The 24996-nt window shown below is 40.9% G+C and overlaps 1 protein-coding gene across 1 annotated transcript in view; it reads right to left on the bottom strand.

The window, feature by feature from the left end:
- The window catches only part of cfap58 (cilia and flagella associated protein 58), a 187453-nt gene that overhangs the window by 144581 nt on the left and 17876 nt on the right, over window positions 1-24996 (bottom strand). Inside the window, exons 4-10 of the mRNA XM_033034013.1 lie at window positions 23263-23419; window positions 20570-20764; window positions 17616-17753; window positions 16299-16458; window positions 12922-13004; window positions 6741-6932; window positions 931-1092 (exon numbers count right to left, since the gene is read on the bottom strand). Of these exons, the coding sequence (XP_032889904.1) occupies window positions 931-1092; window positions 6741-6932; window positions 12922-13004; window positions 16299-16458; window positions 17616-17753; window positions 20570-20764; window positions 23263-23419 (1087 nt within the window). The remainder of the gene's footprint in view (window positions 1-930; window positions 1093-6740; window positions 6933-12921; window positions 13005-16298; window positions 16459-17615; window positions 17754-20569; window positions 20765-23262; window positions 23420-24996) is intronic.

Below are 24996 nucleotides of genomic sequence, written 5' to 3' on the forward strand. Positions count from 1 at the left end.
ACAAGTATTTTCAGTTTTTTATTTGTAAAAACATTTGAAAACCATGTATCATTTTCCTTCCACTTCACAATTATGCACCACTTTGTGTTGGTCTATCACATAAAATCCCAATAAAATACATTTACGTTTGTGTTTGTAACGTGACAAAATGTGGAAAAGTTCAAGGGGTATGAATACTTTTGCAAGCCACTGTATCTGTTCTGCCATCAAATCTAAGGAAAGATAAATTATGGTGATCTGGGAAATACATTTGCTCAAAGAGCATCCATTGAATTGATTAGCAATAATGTAATACAAGTACTAGACAACAGCCAGATGTAACAAGAATAGCATTACAACTATTATGTAAACTTTATTATGTCTCCAACACCACCATCATTATAGTCATCACTAATAACTTGTGTCAGAAATTTGTATTGATATCTGGCAGCAGAAGTCAAAACAATGAAGAAGCAGCACTACCCTGTAAAGATGCAGCCACAATAATAGGAACAAAACCTGTTGAACCTAGTCTGAAGAAGGATCTCCCGCCCGAAACGTCACCCATTCCTTCTCTCGACCTGCTGCCTGTTACTCCAGCTTTTTGTGTCTATCTTTGGTTTAACCCAGCATCTGCAGTTCCTTCCTACAATGCTGAATTACCTCCTACCTCATTGATGGCTGTCACAACAGTATTACTTTAGAACACTAAGATATATTACCATTACGTTCCTTCTCTATCAGCAAGTAAAAAACTTGGAATACCCTTCCTTGAATTACAGCACTACTCAGAAGACTCACTTAAGATCTCATTATCAACTTGTTACACATGGAATCTTACCACACACTGGCCACACTAGCTGGCCACACACACAGAATTTATTTAGAAAAATCATATTATTTGTTCAAAGAATACATGTTAAAGTGTTGTATTTCAAGGAATGTGCTTACCTGCGCTTCAATCAAGTTCTTGCTGTACAGGTTCCTGTCACAGCGCACAGCCTCATACAGATTCTGCTGCTGCTTTAGTTTGCTTTCAGCTTCTGAGATTTTCTTCTTGAAGTCAAAATTCTGCATCTCAAATACCTTAATATCTTCCATATACTGAAGAACCTGCAAACAAAATAATACTTGACACTTAGGAACCCATAATGATACAAGGCAGCTATTTTTAAAACAGTGATACCAGCTTTTAGCAGATTCAAGTTCCAAAAGCATGTTGTTGGCATGGAGTAGCTATTTTCACAAATGCAAGGTGTTATATTATTTTTTAAAGGAATGGTAATTATTGAGTTCATCTAAAATGTCTTCAATTTTTTAAAAACATTTAGTGATGCCTTCTGAAAGTAAGGGTAAAACCTTATCCTTTCATTTGTAATTTGGACTTTCTTTAGACTTTAGAAATGCAGCATGGAAACAGACCCTTTGGCCTACCGGGTCTGCACCGACCAGCAATCAACCCATACACTAGCACTATCTTATACGCCAGGGGACAATTTACAATTTACAGAAGCCAATTTACCTACAAACCTGTACATCTTTGGAGTGTGGGAGGAAACCAGAGCACCCAGAGAAAACCCACATGGTCACTGGGAGAATGTACAAACTCCAAACAGACAGCACCCGTAGTCAGGATCAAACCCGGGTCTCTGGCGCTGCGCTGCAACTCTATTGCCGTGTGGTGCTAGATGCAACATTTTATCTGTGAATAATACCATGGTTTAAGCCCTTGAATATCTATCTCCCCTGCAGGGAAGCACCTTGGCTTTACTTTGTATTGGGCTTCAGTCCTGTCAGCAAGATCAGACTTGCCAATTAATTTAGCCAAAGTTACCAATTGAGAAATCACAGAAGCAGATGACCAGAGAAGTCATCTCAACTTTATTCACAGGTAACATTAGTCATGGAGTAAAGTGTGTGTGCCGGGTAAATTTATTGTTTAGGACTACCCATACTTTAAGTGTGGTTTTGACATCCTTTTTGAGCCCCACTTTATTTATTCTTACTTAGTATTTCTCTGTGTCTGAAACTAAAACATGAATAGAAGATTAGACATTTTCTTTCTCATTCCAGAAACTCTGGGCCGCTACTGACGGTAAGACTGCTCTTAAAAAAATACTCTGATAAATGAGCAAATTCATTAAAAATAAATATGAGGGAAATAAAGTTGAAGACGTTGGAAAATACACCTCTAGATGGAACCAATGACCTGAACCTGAGTCTCAGTCTGAGCCTGAGGGGTGGTGTTTGCAAGGAGACATCAGATACCAGCACTTAGGGACACACAGTGCTGTTTTTTTATAGGTTATATCAGGCAGGAAAATACCATTAGGCCCAATGTGTCTTAACGGTATCTACATCTCAACTCGGTATTCAGCGTCGCTTTTTAATCCTTTCACTGTCCTGTACTCACAAACTTATCTGGCTTCTGGATTATTTCCTTTAGCTATTTCCAGTAACAGCAATTTCAGATTCGAACCACCACATGAGCAAAGTTTTATCCTTGTTTCGCCATTGAATTTAACAGCTAATGTTCTCTGGTTTGTTTTATGTGAGGGGTGGGGGAGAGGGGAGTGTGAAACTTTTTTTTTCCAATCTCTTACCTTGCCGGAGATGTGATTGTTTTCCGGATCGTATCTCCGGTCACTCTGTGGCCAAACATCATGGAGCTGGAGGCCTTGCTCGGGACTGACTTTGAGGCCCTCTGCGGGAACTTACCCTCGGAGCAGATCCCTTGCCTGGGATCGACGCTTCAACCGCGGCCTACGAATTTCACTTTCGAGAAGCTCGTAGTCTCGGGTAGAGACCGATGTTGGGAAGCTCCAAAAGACGCAAAAAGTTTCGACCAGCCCCGACCCGGGGTCCGATCACCCGGCGCCGGGGAGCTGAGATTCCCCCGATGCGGGAGCTTGATTGCCCCGACACAAGGGCCCAAACTCCGCCGGCAACAGGAGCCAAGATCGGCCAGTCAACCGAAGGCTCGAGGCACCCGACCACGGGAGAACAAAGAAGGGAAGAGATTGAGCTTTTTTTCGCCTTCCATCACAGTGAGGAATGTGGAGGAGTCACTGTGGTGGATGTTTATGTTAAATGTATTTTGTGTGTTCTGTAACATGTTATTGGTATGACTGTATGACAAATGAAATTCCTCATATGTTGCAAAACATGCTTGGCTAATAAAATATGATTATGAATATGATGTATATTATTTGTGGATTTTTTTCTATCCATGGATCTAAACAGATGATCAAATGCTATGCTTTCCACTTGCCGTTTTCTCCTGACAGATGAGTCAAATTAACAAAATACCCCATCAAGGGTTAAGACTTACTGTGTCAGACATTGCTAGCTTGAAGACGAGTGAGGAAAGCAATTTAAACCAAGAAGTGACATTAACGCGATGCCAAGTTTTTTTGTGTGTTTTAGGAGGAAGCAAAACCTGAGGGCAAATGATGTGAGCAGTGAGCACTGGTGAGGTGAAAGTTGCCACCGAATAATGGTTTGCTATGAACTTGATACTTTTCTCTGCTCACTGACAATTACCTTAACAAGCTCATTAAATTTTAAACTCCAAGAAACCAGTCCATCACATTCCTTGTGACATTTTGCTGTGCTGCATATTTTTGAATTACATTGCTAATTACTCTCCTACTTCAAGGCTGCACTAGCTATCAAAAAAAATTAAAGATGACAAACCTTCGGATAATTAAGGAACTCTAATGCATTTGGTACCTACACCCTTTCTACAAATTATACAGTTACGGTGAATTCAATTCAATTCAATTCAATTTATTGTCATTTGGACCCCTTGAGGTCCAAACGAAATGCCGTTTCTGCAGCCATACATTACAAACAAATAGACCCAAGACACAACATAATTTACATAAACATCCATCGCATTGCTGTGATGGAAGGCCAAAAAACTTTTCTCTCCACTGCACTCCCCCCCCCCCCCCCCCCCCCGATGTCAGAGTCAAAGTCAAAGCCCCCGGCGGGCGATGGCGATTGTCCCGTGGCCATTAAGCCACGCCGGGTAATGCAAGGTCGCACACCGGGTCTTGGTGTTAGAGCCCCGGCGCGCGCTCGCAGAGACTCGCAGCCATTCCAAGCTGCGCGGGGCGGTGCTGTAAGGCCCCGCTCCAGGAGCTCTTCAACCCCGCAACTCGGGGGGGAGAAGTCGCCGCTGCGGAAGCCCCGAAAAGCGGTCTCCCTCCAGGGACCCGCGGGCTCCCGGTGCCGTCCGCCAAACCCGCAGTTGCAGCCTCGAATCTCCGGGGGTCGGGTCGCAGCAGCGTCCACCACAGCTCCACCCGCTCTGGACTCGGCCAGCTCCGCGACGGTGAGGTGAGTAGTCGGCACCAGAGTCCCCGGTCTTCATGTTGGAGGCCGCTCCTCGTTGCAGCCCCAACGACAACGGAGACCCGACAAAGAAAAGGTCGGGTCTCCCGTGCAGGGAGAGATTTAAAAGTTACCCCCAACCCCCCCACACCACCCCCACCCCCCCACACACATACCCCAACAAAAATAACAAAAACTACATAAAAACATAGACATAAAATAATAAAAACGCAGACGGACTGCAGAGGCCGCTGCGGAACGAGAGCCGCGCCGCCTACCAATGGGAGGCGGCGTAATGGAATGTAATGGGATATGTAATGGGATGATGGAACATCCCTTTACATATTTCAATGATGTGTCCAATTGTGAATATTTCCATTGTTAAAGTAAATAGCAATCTAAATGATATCTTTATGATTTTAATAACATGAGATAAAGATCTGTTTTAACAAATGGGAATGCTCTTCTTTTTCTTAAGAAGAAGAAAAAGTTTATCTTCCTGGACTTAATCAAATAAACAGATTGTAGAATCAAAACTCAAAATAGTTACATTATTTCAAGATGTTACGATAACAATATTCAAATGACATTTGGACATGTACATGGATAGGAAAGGTTGAGAGGGATATGGGCCAAATGCAGGCAGGTGGGACTACGTGAAGATGGGGCTTCATGGTTGCCGTGTGCAAGTTGGGTCGAAGGGCCTGTTTCCAAGCTGTGTGACTCTATGACTTTATGATCATGTTCCAAAGGACATAAAATCCTTCACCAATAGAATACTTCAATTGGTTTTGCTAATCCCAAGGAAGAAGTCAACCTTTCCATTTAGGACACCCATTATCTTCCTGAGCTTTCCAAGTAAAGACATGATTGACTCACAGCAACGCTTCCCCAGGCTTGAATAACATCGAAGATTTACGAGAATGATCCTGGGGATGACTGGGTTAATGTATGATGAGCGTTTGACGGCACTGGGCCTCTGCTCACTGGAGTTTAGAAATATGAGGGGAGGAAACCTCATTGAAACTTATCGAAAAGTGAAAGGCCTGAAGAGGGCGGATGTGGAGAGGATGTTTCACTAGTGGGAGAGTCTAGAACTGTCTAGATGTCAAAACAAAAAAAGAATACAGGAAATGCACTGGGGCTTGTTGGCCATCTTGAAGGGCAAGAATTAGGTTATCGTGTTAGTGCAACTCTTAGACAGAATTTGCATATTGCGGCTTTCCTTTCTGTTTCAGAACTGTGGTCGAGTTGCTTCTCTTATGGAATAGTGAAGCTTGGATAGAGTGAATGTGGGAGAGTATGTTTCCACTAGTGTGAGAGTCTAGGACCAGAGGTCATAGCCTCAGAATAAAAGGGAAAGGAGATGAGAAGGAATTTCTTTAACCAGACGGTGGTGAATCTGTGGAATTCATTGCCACAGGTGAATTCCACAGATTCACCACTGTGGAGGACCTCATTGGGTGTTCTTAAAGCGGAGATCGACACGTTCTTGATTAGGTAGGGTGTCAAATGTTATGGGGTGAAGGCAGGAGAATGGGGTTGGGAGGGAAATATAAGTAAGCTCAATGGGCCAATTGGCCTAATTGTGCTCCCATGACTTGTGTACTTCCAAGATCATCATTGTCACTTGGGTTAAGCATTGATAGCTGCTCTTCCACGGGTACTAATTAGATCACTGCTCTGGGGAAGCATGAAGTGACTGCTTCAAAATAAAATGTGATTTTCTTTTGAATTAAATTCAGGAGGCCAGGTTACCTGTTGACATGTATAGTTTTTAGGTAAAATTGGTAAAATGCAAGCAACGTTACTGCTCGAGCTATTTTTAAAGTAATTATTGAAACCCGACTTTAAGCATTTTCTGGTTCGAGCATGGTCCAAAACCTACACACAGCTAAAAATATGAAATGCCCCAATTAAGAGAATTTGTGATACACAGGTTTGGAAATATCTTTTTCCCATTCAAGTTTTGAACTCCGGCTGGCAAATTGGCCTCTTTACCAGCAATACAGTGAAAGCAGCCGCCAAATAAAAACATGACTCCAAACCTGTTTCTGCAATAATATTCTAGTGCGAGAAAGGCAAATCTCTGGAATCACACCAAAATAGTGGGGTTTTTTATTTAATTAAATTGGTATTTTTGTAATTATGTTATTTACAGCAGTTCATTTTCTGTCAAAAGTGGTACCAAGCATACTGAGTTCATCTCATCAGTTGGTGTTAATTCAACTTTCTATCTGTCTCATCTCTCCCTCCAACTGTATCCTTTGCAGAGTTGATGTTTAATTTATTCTGGTTTTGACTTTAATTACTTTCCATCAAAAGAACGAACAATGCCTCTCTCAAATAGGGAGCAACATTTGAAAATTCTACATCCCTTTCAAACTTCGAAGTTGGATTAACATTTAATGCTAAACACTGACCTTCTGTGTAAGATCACTGGCTTCATTGATGTATCGATCCCTCTCTTTTTCCAGGTGGAAAATAATTTTCCTTTGCTTCTGTGCCTCAAGGTTATAGTTTTGAATTTCCTGATCCAAGACCTTCTTAGACTGTTCGTGAAGTTTAACCAAGTTCAGTTGTTTCTCAGTAGCTCCAACTGCCTTCAACACGTTCTACGGAAATGGAAAATGGTTTAATGAGATAATTAGATCTTCGTTTTCAAAAGTTTAGACCATTCACAAAAATATAAGAAGTAAACATTATATAAATGTAAACAGAATATCTTTCTGATATTTGGAGATTTTTTTCCAGATCCTGAAAATGAAAAAAAAACTATCTGCCTCAACTGCATGCAGTGAATAATACATCAAACCAGCTCATTCTAAGTTGGTTCATCCATGAAAAGCATTCAAAAGCTTATATGTCCTCACCATCATTTTCCCTTTTATTTTACAAAACAACTTTCAGAACAAAATCAAAACCAAAAAAGAACTTGTCAGAATCTAATCCTTAGAACAATAATGGAAATCAATAGAGAAGCAATCAAATTTCCACAGAAATACAAAAATCAGATGTCTGTGTGCTTTGTCAGCTTGTTTCATCATATTGTAAGTTCCTTTTCCCACATTTATATGGTAAAATGTCAATACTAACATATCATACCACAACTGAATCCTCTCACTTCTGAAGACACGGCAGCGTATTTATTGGCAGGTCTGTATAATTACAAGATAATGAGTCTACTTGGTGAGGTTTCATTATAAATAATTACACAGAGTTGGAAATTTTTGTATGGTTTAAAATGGGAGCTGTATTAAGGGCCTGTCCCACAGGAGACCTAAACACTTAGGTGACCTTGCCCGCCACCCAAGGTTTCCATGAGGTCATAGGAGGTTTTCGTCACTCTCCCTAATGTTCGAAAGTGGTTTCCGCATGGTCGAGGCTTAATCTAAGTTGCTGCTAATTTTTCATCATGATTAAAACCGGCCTCGACTAAAAATAGGTTGCCGTTTTAAAAATCGATACTTTTTTAGTCGCAGGTCTAGTCAAAGCCGGTTTTATTCCTAGTCGATGAAGGTTTTCGACATATGCGTGGGAGGTGGTAGGAGGTTGCAGGTCACCTCGACCTTGATTTTTTTTGGGTGGCGGGCAAGGTCACCAGAGGTTGCTGTTTAGATCACCTATGGGGGACAGACCCTTTACATTTCTCTGTTCAGTTGCATTGACCCCACTTCTTAAACCAATTTTAAGATATTATTTAATTTCAATTCTGCATGTGAGTGTGTGTATGTGTACGTGCGTGTGTGACAGATTTCATGTAGGTGACAGGTAAAAGAAAGCGGTTTATTTTTATGTATAAAAGTGGTCCTTAAGATACCTTTAGTTCACATTTTAAGGTGCGAAACGGTGATTTAGTCCCCATACGAACCGGCATGCCGATATGGGGGGCTAAATCACCGGAAACCGCAACGTTCCAAATGATCGCGTTCCAGAAAAACCCACTCGCAAGATGATTTAAATGGCCATTAATTTACAGGTATTACACATTAAATTCCTTCCATTTGGCCTATAAATCCATGACAATGAGATTTAAAAATGATGTTATACTGTGAATTCTTGTGTGAATGCTATTTGGACACTTAGGCTATTTAAAAGTGTTAATCTATTCTTAAGAAATTGATAGATGTTTAGATCTAGTAATTGAATTTTGTAATTAGCTACAATTAGGTAACTAACTAATTATATGCTTTAATTTCAAGTAATCTAAGAAAGATTGTTATATATTTGTTTCAGAATGCTTCAATCTATAATAACTGAAAATTTATTTTAGTTCTCTTAATTTTTAAGAAAGTTATGGCCATTTGACTGTCCTCAATCACAGTTTTTGTGTTAAGTCAATGGAAAAGCAATAGGGAACAAGATGCTAATTTCCGAGTATGAAAATGGCCATAACTTTTTTAATACTGAAGATATGAAAGTGAATTAGGTGACAAATTAAACTTCTTTTTCTGCTTTATCTGATGGGATAAATTACAGACTTGATTTTTAAAATCTCAAAATTTTGTAACATTGCTAATAGTAGGTCGCCGAGAAAACGGCGACTGGAACGATGACTGGAACAGCGATTGTCAGGGTGGAACACACACGCACACACGCATCACTTCCTTCACCAGCCAGTTATGCAGGTGGGGGATAGGCCAAGCGGGCTGAGCGCTGTCTGAGTGAAATTCACATGGTGCACACAACGTGATACAGACACAAACCACGATGAACAGGAAAGTTGGCGCTGTGATTAAGACGGTGAAAGCACAGAGTACGGGAAGGGCCACTTAAGTCCTTTAAAAGAGGGGGGGAGAAGGGGGGAGATGGGGGAGGCGGGGCGGGGGGAAGGAGTGGAGATAACTTTTAAGAAGCCAGAGATATACGGCTATGAAACTCGGCAGACATTAACATTACCGGTCGGTTAACCTTTGTTCTGAAAACTACTGTTTATGTTTTTTTTCCCAATGAGCCAATGAAATTCACCATTCAGCAATGGCGACAACCTCAGACAACCTATGACAACCTATGACCTCCTGGCAACCCACTACCACTGCACCTGCGGCACGTGAATTCTCGCTACTCTCCATAGCGTCAAAATTCTGGTCGCCGCTAATTTGTCAATATGTTGAAAGATTAGCAGCGACCAGAATGCCGTTACGACTTGTTGCAAGTGAGAGCACTGCTCACGACCATGAAAGCGACTCCCCGGCAACCACCCACGAACATGTGGCGACAATGTGGCGACCGCATTCCCTCCTGTAGTTGCCTAAAATGTCGCCTGTGGGACAGGCCCATAAGCAATCATAATTAAAATTACTTTAAATTACTTCAAAGTAATCATAATGTATTGGTGCCTCCCCAATGGTAAGTGATTGACACACTTCCTACATATTAGGGGCAGTTTATAGGGCCAATTAACCTATAATTCTATACATCTTAGGGATGTGGGAGGAAACCGGATCACGCGGAGGGAACCCATGGAATCACAGGAAGAACTTGCAAACTCTGCACAGACAGCACTCAAGGTCAGGATCGAACCCGGATCCTTGGTGCACTGTGGCACTGGGTCTACAGGCTGCACCACTGTGCCGCCCAATGCCAATATAAATGTCTAATTTGCAACCAACAGAATATGTGCAGAGCTGATGCCAGACTTTCTAATTACTTACAACAGGCTTGCCAGGAAATCAGTTCTCCCACTTTGAATGCTACATAAGGTTGGAGTTGTTCTGCGTCTTTACAGATTTAATTAAATCAAAACTTGACCTCAAGAGGCCAGATATGAGGAAATTGGATCACAACCATAGACACTAGGATGAGCCAGAAATCAAAACCTTTTTTAGAGAGGTCAATTTCACTGGGAAGACAACAGTGAATTTTTGACTCTTTATTTTCAGTAAACTCATAACACTTATCCCGAGTAAACAAAAAGCCCCATGATGCTACAAGCTGTGATACTTGACAGGAATGGGGACTACACTTGCAGGAACTGATCCCAGGCCATAAAGATAGTAGAGGGGGATGTTTGGTTTTGGCCACTGATGCCCAAAGTAAATCTTGAGAATTACAATCTGCACCTGGCACTCTAGTACTGGTTCAGTGCTAACAACAGAAGATACATTTCTAACCCTGTGGGTGTATATGACATTCAGAATTGTTGCACTCCACCACGTTTCCAGACAGGCAGAAAATTAAGGGATTTTTTCTTTCTTTACATCACTGCTCGTAAATGCATGGTTGTGTATCATACGGTGGCAAGAAAATTGGTCAAACCAAGGTACAGAAGATGTCTAAGTTAGAAGCCAGGTATATAAGTATCAATCCCAGAATTCTGAAGGCCAACCAATTGGTCCATCACCAACCCTCCTGGCCCACAAACCATTTAATGGCTCCTCCCTACTCTCCCAATCGTATTAATAATCTAAAAACTGTTAATATCCATTTCTGAAAATCCGATATAGATTTCTAACAAGAAAGCAATGCATGAAGAGGGTTAATTCTTCAAGCATACATATTTGTGTTAGGTGTACAACTTCAGGAGGATGGCTTTACCTTCATCACGGCCAAATTGTAAAGTCTGTGATAAAGGTCCCTGACAAGTCCTAGAAAATATGAACCCTTATCCTGTCTCAATGGACATTTCCCATGGAGAGCAGATATTGATGATGAAATTCACGACTGCCTTCTGGCCACCCGCAGACAAGTTTAGTTTAGAAATACAGCATGGAAACAGGCCCTTCGGCCTGCTGAGCCCACACTGACCATGGATCAGCCATTCACACGAGTTCTAACGATCCTTCTTTCCCATCCACTCCCTGCACACTAGGAGCAATTTATATAGACCAATTAACCTGCAAACCTACAAAATCTTTGAAGATGGAAGCTTCAAACCTGGCATAAACCTCATAGTTCACTGGGAAAGAATTATCCCTCCCCTCCCATACACCTCTGATACATGGACAATGGGCATTTCAAAGTATTGGATAGATATCCGTAATATTATTTCCTTAAAATCCTCCAAATCCACTGGCAATGAACCAGTGTCAGCATCCTTTCTGATGCCAATTCCAAAATGGTAACTCTTATTACTTTTGTAGCCACTACTATTTGCATGCCTGACATCAGAATCTATCTGAACTCCACCACAGCCAGTGGACAGAAATGAATCAATGTGGTTATCAAAGACGTCTTGATGAAATGCCACATCCCCATCCAATCAAAGGAATTTCTGGCCTAAACAAAATGTTCATGGCATTTGAGAAAACGAGTACCTTGATTCCTTTTAATGGACACAAGGACCCTTCTTTAGACCCGAAACGTCACCTATTCCTTTTCTCTAGCGATGCTGCCTGACCCGCTGAGTTACTCAAGCATTTTGCGTCTATCTTTGGTGTAAACCAGCATCTGAAGTTCCTTCCTACACACGTCCTTTTGTTGGAAATGCTTAAGTTAAGCATAAACTGCAGAAGAAGCACACAATCTTCTAAACCACCTGTCAAATATCTCCTGCCATATCTGTGTCAAATTGCAAGTCCCATACTGGCATCTTCAGATCCCACAGATTTAATTGTAAGTCATTCTCAACAATGAAGGATTGGCTAAGAAGAAGAAAAAGGGAGTTTTCAAGTGTCTTGTCAAAAATAGCGATCAGAAGAAATCTCAGTAAGTGGCAAATTCATCCGCTATGTATTCTCAAAGAAGTTCAATGCAGGAATTGATGATTGACCACTGGAGTTCAATCATTAAACTACACTTTCTTTTGAATGGAACCTATATAGTTATATATTTGATAACATCAGTCAGATTACATGAAGAACATACAAGGCCAATGTCGACATTGTTACAACAGAGCAGTCCTAGCTAGTTGCTAAATGGCAAAGTAAAATAGAACTTCAGATCATCTCCAGCGTTCTATTTGAAAAGTGATAAAACTTCAATCATAAAGTTCTTCTGTCATGAATAAAGGGAGTCAAGGCAAACATAGATACATTGAAAGTAGGATGAGGAATAGTGTTTCCCAGGTTGGACACGTCAAATGGTTGAGGGCATAACTTTAAAGTCGAGGGGAAAATTTAAAGCAGATGTGCACGGCAAGTTATGTTTACAGAGGGCAGTAGGTGCCTGGAACATGCTGTTAGGTGTGGTGGTGGAAGCGGATAAGATAGTGGCATTTAAAATTAAAGATAGGGGTAACTTAAAATGGCTTTTAGATAGGAATATGGATATACAGAGAATGGAGGAATATGGATCAAGTGTGGGCAAAGAAGATTATTTTTACTTGGAATGGACCTTGTGGGCCAAAGTGCCTGTTCCTGTGCTGTACTTTACTACGTTCTATGTTCTGTTCCATCAATTGAGCCTGCTGTGTTGTTTAATATGATCACGGTTGATCATTCAAAGTTATACCCTAGTTGGTTAAATAATTTCCTTGTAATAACCACTAACCCTGTAAGTACGCATGAATGTTTTTTGACAGGTTAGTTATTTGGGGTTCATGAAATCCTCAGGGAAAATGAAATGTTAATCCAATGCCTATCTGCTGCCTGTAAAAAAGATGTAATACTTGTTTCCCTATTCCAGATATATTACATTTTAATGAGGGCACATCAATATCCTTACCTTATTCAAAATGTCTCGTTCTCTGACCAGCTCATCAACTGCTTTCCTATCAAACTCAAGCTGCTTTTTAGTGGACTCCAGTTCTGAAGAGGAGAGTGACAAAGACAAAATTAAAGGCTTGACAATAGTCATCTTCAAAAATTAGAACCAAAACATCTCATGTGGTGTAAAAATTATATCTATCACAAAAACATTATCTGCATCTCTACCCATATAGGGTTAAGATTCTAACTTGTAACCACACACTTTATTTACCAAATGATAACTCCAATTGTTATTTAGTTCTAGCTCGCCACACTGATTTTAAATGTATTTCTCTGATTATTTCATTCTAACAGCCTTATACAGTATATATGCATATAATATATATATACACGGAGAAAGATATCATTTTTATTAATAGACCCCAGGTCCGAGGAGGAAAGTGACCAAACAAGTTAAGGGCTTTACAATATATTTATATATATTTACACATATATTATTTTTTCTTCTAAAGCTTCCTGCAAATCCTTCTGCAGTTGGCAGTTGTCAGAGTCGTAGAGACATACAGCATGGAAACAGGCCCTTCGGCCCAACTTGCCCATGTCAACCAAGATGCCCCATCTACACTAGTCCATACTTGCCCATATCCCTCTAAAACCTTCCTGTCCGTGTACCTGTCCAAATGTATTTTAAAAGTTGTTATAGTAGCTGCCTCAACTATCTCCTCTGGCAAGCTTGTTCCATGTACCCACCACCCGTTGAGTGAAAATGTTGCCCCTCAAGTTCGCATTAAATCTTTCCCCTCTCACCTTAAACTTATGTGCTCTGGTTCTTGATCCCCTTACTGTGGATAAAAGACTGTGCATCTACCCTATCTATTCCTAGTTGTGTAACTATTGTTTTACTATCAATTGAAGTAATAGTGGTGACATTACTGCACACCATTCTGACATTAACTTCAAATCTCTCCAGTATAACCCACCCAAGGAACATCTATTTTTTGGCACAGAGATATTTTTCAGTGTGACTGACAATCCCTGCTAAATCCCTGAGGCATTTTTATAGGAAAAGAATATCTGTGATAGAATCAAAAGTAGGCTTTTTGCACCCCAAGTCTGTTCTGCTATTCAATGTTCCTGGATGAACATCTACCTTTATATCATGCTGCCACCGTAACTCCACATATCTTGATTCACTTGGTGTCTAAACATCTATCAATCTCAGCCTTCAAAATGTTCTCTGGCTAAGCATCTAAAATACTCTGTCGGATGGAACTTCAAAGGGTCATCAACTTCTGAATAAATAAAAACTCCTCTTGATCTCAGTTACAATTCACTGATCCCACATCCAGAGAATTGTTGCTAAGTTCAAGAAGGGATAACACTCCTGCCATCTATCCTGTCAAAGCTACTCAAAATCCTTGATTATATTTCAATAACATTACCTATCAGTCATTGAAATTATATTTCTTAATCTCTACAAATCGGGCATCTCTATCTTCGCAGAAGTTAATCAAGTAAATCTACTGTACATCTAACCACTTCCAAAGAAGTCAAATTTTCCCATGCTCACTTCCCCTCTGCCCACACACCCCTCTCCCACCCCCCCCCCCCCCCCCCTCCCCCCCCCCCCCCCCCCCCGCCTACACAGTTAGTTTGAAGCCATTAACTATCCCCCTCTCTATGCTAATATTTTACTCCCAATTCAATTAATCTTTACAACCTTTTATCTGGCATCTTTTTGCTTGCGTTTTGAAATTCAGGTACATTTCGCTTGCTAGCTCCCCTGGATACCCTGTCAAAATTTGTCTTCAAAAATATTGAATAGATTTGTCAAGCACAATTTCCCTTTCACGAAACAATATTGATTTGTCTAATCTTTTGTTTTCTAAAATATATTGTCACCACATCCTTAACATGCCACTAAAAAGACATTTGGACAGGTACATGGATAGGAATGGTTAAGAAGGATATGGGCCAAACATGGGCAGATAGGATTAGTGTAGCCATGGCATTTTGCTCAGCATGGGCAAGTTGGGCTGAAGGGACAGTTTCCATGCTGCATGACTCTGCGCCTCTAAAGGAATCCAACATTTTCCTAGCAACCAATGTCAGCTGGGTGCTCATCTATTCCCTTTCTCTCAAAAACATTATTATATTTACCCCCATCCAATCTACCAGAACTGTTGTGAGAGCAATCACTATAAAATCTTGTAATGCAGGCTTTCTGGCCCTAGAGATTTTGCTAGCTTTTAGTCACCTTAATTTTTTTCCACTAACTCACAGCATCATTGTCCCGCACAAATCTTGTTTAACACATATTCACCGGTAAAATATTGAGTTGCAAAGAGGTTACATGTGACAGCATTTACATCTAGCATAGCTATTATTATTGAAACATTCCAATTTATTCATACTAAAGCTTGAATAACAGAACTATTTAAATCTGAACTACTGGGAATAAATATGCTTTATAGGTGTCCTTCAAGTTTAATTATAATTCTGAAGAATCATTTACCCAGGAGTGCTGGAAAATGCAAGTTTCACTGAAGAAATGTGCCTCAGCACATTTTGTTGCTGAACTATGTTGAAATATCTAAACAAAATCATTATATTTATGATGACTATGCATGTAAGCTGTGAGTATGTGACTTGCATTTCATGAGCATGTGTTATAATGGTTAATGTTGGAATTGGCAGGTTTCTGCCACATTGATCAGAACCAAAATGCACCCATTCTCTCTCTATCCATCAAATAATAATGGGGTGTTTGAAATGGTTCATCGTTAAATGTCTCTCATTCACACCCAATGCATAATACTTTGCTGCTCCATCAACAGAGGGTCAGTTTTAAGTGACTTTCAAGTTCCCTGACTACTATATTTCAAATTGATAATTCCAGAAAGGAATTCACAAGCTAATTCTTTATGCAGAGTATGATTGGAGTGTACAACATGAGGCTGTTGAGACAAACAAAAGAGCTACTTACAGAAAAAAAGCATATTATACAAAGAAGAAATAGAAGGATATGTTAGAAGAACTCAGCAGGTCAGGCCGCATCTGTGGCCTGAGGATGGACTTCTGTCTGAAGAAGGGTCCTGACCCGAAACATTGTCTGTTCATTCCCTCCCAAGCTCCTGCCCGACTAGTAGAGTTCCTCCAGCTCTTTGTGTTTTGCTGCAGATTCCTGCATTTGTAGTTCCTTGTGTCTCCAGAAGGATATGCTGATGCTTTGAGATCAGGTCAGGGGGAGGAAGGTTCACATAGAGCCTATGTTCAAGTGTGCTGGGTCAAATAGTAACTTCTGTATGAAGTAAAACATCTTAATAGACAAAGGACCAGCAAGTTTTAATCAAGTTTGCATTATACTATATATTTGTCAAGTATTGCCCCAACCTTTCTCCAAAGAAATGGTGAGATTTCTGAAAGTTTCCCGTTGGTGATCAAGGTCCAGCTTTTGGTCCTCAGATTGATGCAACCTCCGTTGTAGCATCTCCCTCACCTTCGTCAACTTGGTGACATCTTGATTCAATTGTGCCACATCTTCCTCTTTTGTCTGGATCAGATGACAGAAGAGCATTTATTTAAGTAAATTAGTTTAGGAAGAGGAAATGTTTCCTGCTCAAGATATTCTACCAATCGGTGGTAGCCAGTGCCATCTTCTTCGCTGCCATGTGCCGGGTAGCAGGGCAAAGGATCAACAAACTCATCAGGAAGGCTGGCGCCGTCCTGTGGGCGGAGATGGATTCATGGGAGGGGATCTTGGAGGGGAAGATGCTCCTCAAACTGCAGAGCATCCTGGATAATCCAGCTCACCCCCTCCATAACACACTGGTCAACCTGAGGAGTACCTTTAGACTGGTTCCACCAAGATGCAGGACAGAATGCCACGGGAGATCCTTCTTCCCTGTGCTATCAAACTTCACAACTCCTCCCCCTTCTGTCGTGGGGTAGACTGAGACTAAGACTGGGGCTGGCAGATCTGTTCCATAGCCAACTTTTGTGGCCGATAGGCAGTTCGAATTTGCCACCTGTGGTCGGGGCTCTAGAACTTCGGCCCAGCCGGAGATGGCAGATTCACTCCCATAGCCGACTTCTGAGGGTGAATTTGCGGGGATGAATCTCAGCCCCCCGGCGGCCTAAGTGAACCATTCTAGTACCATTCAACTCCTCTTGGAGTCCATAACCTCTGTTGGTCTGGCAAAACAGATAAGCCAGCAAGCTCTGGAAACAAGGGTACCAGAAAATTGGTGGTGGACCTGTATTCTACAATCTCAAGAATAGCTTTAAAACTACAATTGTTGCAAAGTAGAAACACGGGAAACTATTGTGCACAACTCGTTCCTATACAAACTGCTTTGAGTAAAGGATGATTAGTTTTAAAAAAACAGGGGGGAACTGCCATGCTCGTTCTTCAAATAGTGCCATTGGACCTTTTGCACCACCAAAATAGGTCACAGTGGGCATCAGTTTAAACATCCATCCAAACGGTTGCACCTCCAACACTGCAGAACACCCTCAATACGTCAGAATGTCAGCACTAGCTTTTGAACATCTTTATAAAAGCATTAACTATGGGTAAAACAAAATATGAAAGAATAAAAAAATCTAGCCCTGTTGGTGAGATTGGCCATTTTCTACGTCGTATGATTAAATGATTTATGACGAGCTTATATTATCTTGGTACATAAAGGGAGAGGAAATTATGCATACTTTAAGATCCATCAGCTTCTGTTGATTTTCCACTGTTAGTTGGTCAGTGATGAGAGCTTGTTGTTCATTTTCCTGCTGGAGCTTGAGAAATTTCTGGTTAAGTAATTCCAAATCCTTTGAAGCTCTTTCATTCAAAATCTGTTGAAAGAAAAAGAAAAACAATTATTTAAAACAACAGAAATTGTATTTGACACAAGGGCAGGGTGGTGCAGTGATAGAGTTGCCGCATTATTGTGCCAGAGACCCGATGAAATCCTGACTATGGGTACTGTCTGTACAGAGTTTGTATGTTCTCCCTGTGACCGCGTGGATTTTCCCCGGGTGCTCCATTTTCCCCCATATTCCAGACATACAGGTTTGTAGGTTAATTGGCTTTTGTAAAAATTGTAAATTGTCCCAAGTGTGTAGGATAGTGTTGGTGTATGGGGATCGCTTGTCAGCGTAGACTCGTTGAGCCAAAGGGCCTGTTTCCGCGCTGTATCCCCAAACACATTTTGAACACAATAGACTTTAAATAATTCAAAGATAAGCAATTCCAGTGGGTTGGATATTGGATTTTTGGTTCTGAAACACAAGCTAAAATTAATTTCAAATTATTAAAATTGAAGTTTCTTCTGCTTCTAGTTATAAAAGGCCAATGTAAATTGAACTTGTTCCTCTCATCACATTACACATGGATCCACAGGATGAAACCTCAATGAATTGGCACTTACTTGCCAATATCATTCCAAATCCAACACTAATTTAATGGCCAGATGGTCGGTTACTGTGTTCAGTGCTATATGCCTCATAATAGGAATTGGATGTGTTACAGAGGTGCTGCACAGAATACCTTTCAGTGATTAAGTTTGAGCGCATTGCCAAGACAGAGCAAAATGAGTTTTGCTCTGTAACTTGTATATTTATTTCCTAGCAAGAAGTACAAAATGTTGGACAAAAATCAAAAGTTGTGAAGCACAACATTCACAGTAACAAACAGAACACAATTTTTTTTTTGAATGGAAGTTGTTTACAGTTTAACATTAAATGCCTTTCTTAAGATTTATTCAGAAATGTAAATGAAATATTTTTTAAGTGGTGAAGAAGGCATTTGGCACTCTTACCCTTCTCCCATCCATATATAGCCCATTTTTTCCTTTTGTCCTTTTATCACCTTCCCTCCAGCTTTACATTTCTTTCCTTATCTGACATCCTTTTGTCTTCATTTCATCTCTTCAAATAAGAATAGCACAGATAGCTTGGCTTGGATGTTGATCTAAAGGGCTAGTTTCCCTGCTGTATGTCCAATTCTCTATGGCTTTACTTACCTTACTGTAGTGGAATTTCTTTATCTCCTTTATCTGTCTGTTAGAAAAGGTAAGGTGGGAAAAGTGGCAGATTGCTACAAAGAAACTGCAAATGAAGCCAGGAGAGAGAAGTCAGGAAGAAAAAGCAAAGAAAGCTGGAGTGAAAAAGAAAAATTAAAATATTTTTCTTTTTGGGATAATTGATTTAGTTTAATTTAGAGATACAATGCGGAAACACAGGCCCTTCAGACCACTGAGTCTGTGCCGATCAGCAAACCCCATACGCTAGCACTATCCTACACACTAGGAACAATTTAAACATTTTTTTTACCAAAGTCAATTAACCTACAAACCTGTACGTCATTGGAGTGTGGGAGGAAACTGGGGCATCCGGGGGAAACCCGCGCGGTCATGGCGAGAACTTACAAACTTTGTACAGGCAGCACCCATAATCAGGATCGAACCCGGATCCCTGGCACTGTAAGACAGCAACTCTGCTGCTGCACCACCATGTCAGGTGGAAAGGAATGGAGTGTCTATTGAAGACAGGAGCAGAGAGAATCCACGGAGGAGAGCAAAGAAGAAGCCACAGAGGGGACAAGCATGGGGAAAAAAAGAGAAATGGAGGAGGGAGTGCATGCAGAGCTGGAGTGTTATCAAGGGTGAAGGAAGAAGACCTTCCTGTTGGAGGAGCTAGTATGTGTGGCTTGGTGAAAAGAGAATTTACAAATGGTCCATGGGGGGGGGGGGGGGGGAAGATTCATTGGTGTGGAATGGAGGTAAGTCCATGAAATGGAGGGGAGAAGTCCATGTGAGGAGAGGAGATGGAGAACGGGAGGTCTGGAAGGGGCAAAGAAGAAGAGATCACTTGGAGGTGGAGAAAAGGAGAGCCACTGGAGGTGAGGGGAAGGTTGGCATAGTGGGGAAGTAAGAGAGTCAATGAGGGGAGGATCTGGGAAAGGACAGGCAAGGAGCAATCACTTGGAGGGGAGAGAAAGGGGTGAGCTCTTGGAGGGAAGAGGAAGGGGGTCATTGAAGGGAAGGGTGAAGAAAATCAACGTACTGCATAAAAGATTGAGTCAATGTAGAGGAGAGATTAATCAACAGAGGGAAGTTGAAGGGTTAGGAGTGTCCTTGTGGGGTACGGAGTCAGTAGAGAGGAAGGGATTTAGAGTGGAGAAAGAAGAAAATGTACCATGATGTAACCAACGATGTCCACCTGAACAGTCACCTTGAACTACCCTAGGGAAGGCACAGCTCCATTCAGTGTCATCAAGAAGCTGCATGAATCATCGATTACCAACCTCTGTGCCAGGACAATTTTGTCACTGAAAATTCAGCTTTTTAACATGCAAATAGAAAACCACAGGGATTTTTGTTGAACTTCAAAAGCGTACCATTTTGGCAAGGTTTAGCAGCAGCTGTGTTTACAGTACAGTCAATTACTGATGTGAGACTATATTTTCAAGATGGTTTCACTAACAGGGCACTGATCTGCATTTGTCTATTGTACTGCTGCAATGCTATTGCTGGCTCTGTGCTCATGAAAACACTGCACCTATGCCAAAAATACAGTCAAAACAAGAATCCCTGTTTCATTACCCTTTAATACGTTTTAGTTTTTGGTTGGAAGGTCAAGGTGAAGTTTAGAGGTTTTGTCCAGGCTACCTTTTGTTCCTTCAGCTGGAGGTCTAATTTCTGGTGTTCATCTTTGGTCTTCTGCTGTTGTGCCATCAACGACTTGATCTCAGCTTGACTTTCATCCAGTTCTCCTTTCGTGCGCGTCAGTTCTTTGGACAGCTTCTCCTTCCGTCGAACCTCCCGGGCAATCTCATTCTCTCGCATCTGGATGTCGTGCTGAAGCTACAGACAAAAAGGATTGGCATTGGATTATCGCTATCGAAAAAAATATGCATTACCACTCTGAGGAAAATATGCCTTTAAAGACTAAAAAGTCTCAGATAACATTTGAATCTGTTCAGGTGACATTATAACAGATGTCCACAAATATTTTAGACACAATAGTGAAAAACAATTTGCAATCACTTCTCAAAATTCGTTAAAGATTATTTTCTTCATTTTTTCAAACCAGTGTCCTGAATTTACATTGTTTTATTTGTTCATTTACAGGCATGTGAACAAAAAGGGAATGGAGAGATAGACCATGTGCAGGAAAATATACAATCTAAATTGGTATCATGGTCAGCACAAATATCGTGGGCTGAAGGGCCTGTCCCTGTACTTTATTGTTCTATATTCTAGAATCCTATGTTCTTAAAATTAAATGCATGGTTAGCAGCTACAAATTACTCACATTTCAGCAAGTAAAGAAAATTATTTTCATCACAGTGGTAAACAAAAAAAAAGAAAACAAAATAAATTATAGAAAATAAAATGGGAAGAAGAAAGAGAAAGAAAGATAAAGAGAAAAGAGAAAAAAGAAAAACAAAGAGAAGATTTAAAATTGAAAGAGGGGTGGTGAAAGAACGAGAAAGGGAAAACAGGAAAGGGAGAGATCTAGTGAATGTGAAAAAAGAGTGACTATAGAGAACAGTGAAAGAGAGGAAGTAAGGACATAAAAGGGGATGAAGAAATGGCAAAGGAAGAGAGAAAAAGATCAACGGTAAGCAGAGAAAGAGAAAGCAAAGTAAAGCAAAAAAACTGGGCAAGATAAAGAGAGAGAAAATCAAAAGGTAAACTAAAAGGTAGACAAAAATGCTGGAAGTGTGAAGAAGGGTCTCGACCCGAAACGTCACCTATTCCTTCGCTCCATAGAGTGCTGCCTCACCCGCTGAGTTTCTCCAGCATTTTTCTCTACCTTTGATTTTTCCAGCATCTACAGTTCTTTCGTAAACAAAAGGTAAACTAAAATAAGCAGAAATAAAAACAGAGATAGAAAAGATTAAATAAAATAGGTTAAAAGCAGAGAAGGGAAGAGCAAAGGTGAGAAGGAAAAAGAAAGAAAGTGACTGAGTGAAGAAAAGAATAAAACAAGGAGAAAGGGAAAAAATGGTCAAAAAATAAGAGAGACAAAAAGGAAGAGGGAGTAAAAGAAATGGAAAGAAAGAAAAGAAAGAAAGTTAAAAAATCACTTGCATTTATATGGCACACTTTACAACTTCACTATGTCCCAATGCTCTTCACATCCAATGAGTATTCTTTGGCACCACTAACATATCAGGAAATGCAGCAATGTAATAACAACCAGAAAATCGGTTTAAGTGATTTTAATTGAAGGATATTGTTCTTTTTAGAAATAGTGCTACAATGTTTTTTACATTTACTTTAGATACCCAATACAACCACAGTTTAACATCTTACACATGCACATTCAGCGTTATCCTACATTTTGTGCCCAAGATTGGGACTTAAACTCCCTACCTTAAAGGAAAAAATACCACCAATAGTTTAGAAACTTTTAAAATAATCTGGCAATTTTTAATATAACTAATTTCTACAATGTATAAGTCAATTAAACCCCACTGGAAACTCAAGTTGGAAGCAGCCTTTCGATCACTTTATGTCTTTTGCCCAATATCTCCGTAATCAGATGCCATGGCCCTAGTTTCTAGGTTGTCAAAGCAGTGCGACTTTCTAATTCTTTGCTGGGTGCCCCATCCAAATCAATATCTTGAAGAGTATTTCAGGGAAACGTTGTAATCCTATGTGTCCCTTTAGTCAGTCGGCAATTGCAAAAAATCGCTGGGTCTGAATTGGTGTGCCAATGTTCTTCTCAAACCCTGATAAAACTGGGATTTCAGATTAGTTTTCCATTTCCTGGGTTTCCATACAATTCCCATCTTAAGTCCGATTCTATTAAAGTAGGAATGTCCTGATTCTAAGATCTGCTACACTTACACTACGCATTGTTGTGAGGTACATTTGATGAATCAGTTGGCCATCTGTCCAAAGGTTAAATAAGTGAATCCCAGAAATTCTGTACACAAAAAAGCAGTGACCACTGCTCCATTCCTCATCCACTAACTTACCATTACCACACACCCAGTACTGGTGATTTCACCGGTAATCCTCAAATTATTTTACTATCCTCCTTTTCAAGTGTATTCCCCTGCTTTTCCTTTTTATGAGCTGGATTTAATGTAGGTGATGAAGAGTATCAAAATGTCCATGCATCATTGACTTCCACGTATCAATACTGCAGCATTAGGTCCAGAAGTGCACTAGTTATCAGCTCCTCACACACTTGACATCCTCTCTTACATGGGACTCATGGTGTGCTATGCAGCCAGATATCAGTTATTGAATAACCTGCCAAATCTTCAGGGTTTTGGATTCACATATAAAGAACTTGTGCCTTCAAGAGGTGGAGTGAAAGGCACCAGAAACAAATGATTACCAACCTGCGCCATATTTTGGTCAGTCTCTGCTTTAAGACGATCCAACTCTTCCTCACGGGTTACCATTTCTCCCACCTTATCGCGTAAAGTTACAACCTCCGTGAGAAGTTCATCTCTCTCTTTAGTCAGCTGCTCTTGGATTTTCAGCAAATCATTAACACTGTACAAACAAAAACATATTCACGATCTTTAACGTGATCTTTAAATATATTTTGAACAGAGTACAAATAATGATTTCAGATATTCCATTTTAGTCAGCTGTACTGGTGCACCGTGCAACGGCACATCTAGTAGAACTGCCGTCTCGCAACTCTTGCAATCCAAGTTCATTCCAGACCTTAGGGCCATCGGTGTGGAGTTTGTATGTTCCCCATCTCATCACATGACTATCTCCCAGTTACTAAGCTGATAGAGTGCAGAGAAGATTTACAAGGATGTTGCCAGGACTTGCGAGCCCGAGCTAGAGGGAGAAGTTGGGAAGGCTAAGACTTTATTCCTTGGAGTACAGGAGACTGAGGGGTGATTTTATACAGGTGTATAAAATCATGAAGGAAATATGAAGGGTGAAAGTGTTTTACACAAAGTAGGGGAATCAAGAACCTGAAAGTACAGGTTTAAGGTGAGACGGGAAAGATTTAATAGGAAGCTGAGGTCCGACTTTGTACTCAGAGGATGATGGGCATAGGAATGAGCTACGAGAGGAAGTTGTTGATGCACGTACTATAACAGCATTTAAAATACACTTGGTTAGGCATGTCGATAGGAAAGGTTTAAAGGGATATGAGCCAAACGTTAGCAAATAGGACTAGCTTAGATGGGACATCTTGGATGGCATGGACAAGTTGGGCCAAAGGGCCTGTTTCCTTGTATGACTACGATTTCATGACTGATTTTCTGTGTACCACAAAGATTTGTGGGTTGGTAGATAAATTTACTGCTGTAAATCTGGTGGAAATTTATAGGAACGAAGGAAGACTAAGTTAGAGCAGGGCTCGAAATTAGCAGTTGCCCGGGTGCCACTGACCACTCAAAGCGCCGCAGGGCAACCTAAACACCGAGTCATTTTGCCCGGCTTGGCAACCAAATATTGGTTTGTACCGGATAGACACAAAAAACTGGAGTAACTCCGCGGGTCAGGCAGCATCTCTGGAGAAAAGGAACGCGACGTTTTGTGTCGGTGACGGCTGTATTGCGTGGGAAAGATACTAGGTGCGGGGTGAGGAAGGGTCGGAGCGAATGACGGGCCCCGAACAGCGGCTCCATCTCCTCCTCTTCCCGCCCCCCCGATAGAGGCCGCAGCTTGCAAATCCGCTGACGGCGCTTTTAAAACTAACCCTCCCGCACGCCGAGGCCGGGAGGACGGAGGGAGGGAGGGGGAGGCCTTGTGTTTTAAAAGCGCCGTCAGCGGATTTGCAAATACACATTTAATTTGTTGGAAATACTCAGTCCGTCAGTCAGCATTTGTGACAAAATAAATTGTTAAAATTTCAGGTTGTTGACCTTTCATCAGAACTAAGGAAAAACTAGAAATAGTATAATTTTTAATGCAAAGAAAGGGGGAAGAGCTGGTGAGGAAAAAAAAAGGAACGTTGCGATACGATGGACCCAACACAAGCGGTTGTGGCCCGAGCTTATAGAGGGAAATAACTGCTAGTAAACAACAAAAGCTAGGTAGCAAAAAATATTTGCTGCACTTTCTCCCAACCTGCTTCTTTTTAGAGTTTAGAGACACAGCCC

This window comes from Amblyraja radiata, chromosome 15 (assembly GCF_010909765.2).
Source record: "Amblyraja radiata isolate CabotCenter1 chromosome 15, sAmbRad1.1.pri, whole genome shotgun sequence".
Taxonomy (NCBI): Eukaryota; Metazoa; Chordata; class Chondrichthyes; order Rajiformes; family Rajidae; genus Amblyraja; species Amblyraja radiata.